General features: G+C 34.5%; 1 protein-coding gene across 1 annotated transcript; it reads left to right on the top strand.

Moving 5' to 3' along the window:
• On the top strand, window positions 1–1,491 carry LOC130817867 (phosphatidylglycerophosphate phosphatase 1, chloroplastic/mitochondrial). The gene has a single exon (XM_057683823.1). It carries the CDS (start codon window positions 552–554, stop codon window positions 1,227–1,229), a length of 678 nt encoding a protein of 225 aa, XP_057539806.1. The 5' UTR covers window positions 1–551; the 3' UTR covers window positions 1,230–1,491.

Below are 1,491 nucleotides of genomic sequence, written 5' to 3' on the forward strand. Positions count from 1 at the left end.
CCAATCTATCATCAGATAGGATTTAGAGGGTTCCAGAAGTTGCAACGAGTACAAGCTAGTCTTTGCTCGATTCGTCATTAACCACTTCTTAAAACCTAAGTTCAATTTGATAGTTTCTCTATTTTCTTTGTTCAATTTACCATCATCGAAAATGGCTGCTTTTTAATAGTTTGCTGTTGCAGTTGAATATTCATCTGAAACCCTAATCTCAATTCGGTAATTTCATAATTCTCTTTTCGATTCATTATCAATTCATCTGCTAAATATATATCTAATAGTATCAATTTGGTAATTTCCATTTTCCTTTTTCAACTCATCATCAAAATTAGAGTTCATCTGCAAAACTATTCATCTGAAAGCCCTAATTTCAATTCTGTCATTTCCCAAGTTCATTTCTATTCATTATCAACATCAGATTCATCTGAAAACCCTAATCTCAATTCGGTGATTTCTTAATTTCTGTTTTAACTCATCATCAACATTAGAATGGGAAAGAAAACTTCATCCCCATAAGCAAAAGATCTCGGTTTCTCTGCGGCATTATCACAAACATGTGGTGGGCAAATTCAAGAGCTGCAATAGGTCAAAGATTCAATCTTGAGGGTATAATTTTTTCTTCAAAAGTCCTAACAAGAGATTCAGATTTACTAATTCCTCACCTTAAAGTCCCAAATATTCGTTACATCAACTGGGAAGAACTCCATAAAAGAGGCTTCAAAGGAGTTGTTTTCGACAAAGACAACACCATTACTTTACCATACTCCATAACCTTATGGGACCCTCTAAAACCTTCATTGGAGAAATGTAAGTCCATCTTTGGCAATCAAAACGTTGCCGTTTTAAGCAACTCGGTTGGGTTATACGAGTTTGATCCTGATGGGTCGAAAGCAGAGTCAATGGAGATAGAAATTGGGATTCGAGTAATAAGACATAAGGAGAAAAAACCTGGTGGAAGTGCAGAGGAGATAGAGAAACAATTGAATTGTAAAGCTATGGAGGTTGTTATGGTAGGTGATCGTGCGTTTACTGATATTGTTTACGGAAATCGGAATGGTTTTTTCACGGTTTTGACTGAACCACTTACTGATGAAGGTGAGAATTTTTCTGTTAAGATGGTGAGGAAAATGGAAGATTTTCTAGTTCAGAACAGGGATGGTTCAAAGGTTAAGGATCATTGTTTTATAGCTAATAGTGAAGTGGATTTGGTTTGCTTGAATGAACCCTTGTAGTTGAGGATCACACATGATTTGTAATGATAATGGTGATGATGATAAACTCATGGTCTCTGTAGACTCGAGCAACATACATATGCTTGGATATTTCAATGGTTGGATTTTTCAAAGGTCATATGGAAAGGTTGTATTAGTTGAGGTTTTTATATCTTTAATAATGTAATATTTCTATTTTTTATGAATTGTTTTGAAGTGTATGAGAATTCATTGTTATAGCTTGGTGATAAGTTGAATTGAGGACTTAAATTTAGATCTTCAA

This window comes from Amaranthus tricolor, chromosome 7, assembly GCF_026212465.1.
Source record: "Amaranthus tricolor cultivar Red isolate AtriRed21 chromosome 7, ASM2621246v1, whole genome shotgun sequence".
NCBI lineage: Eukaryota > Viridiplantae > Streptophyta > Magnoliopsida > Caryophyllales > Amaranthaceae > Amaranthus > Amaranthus tricolor.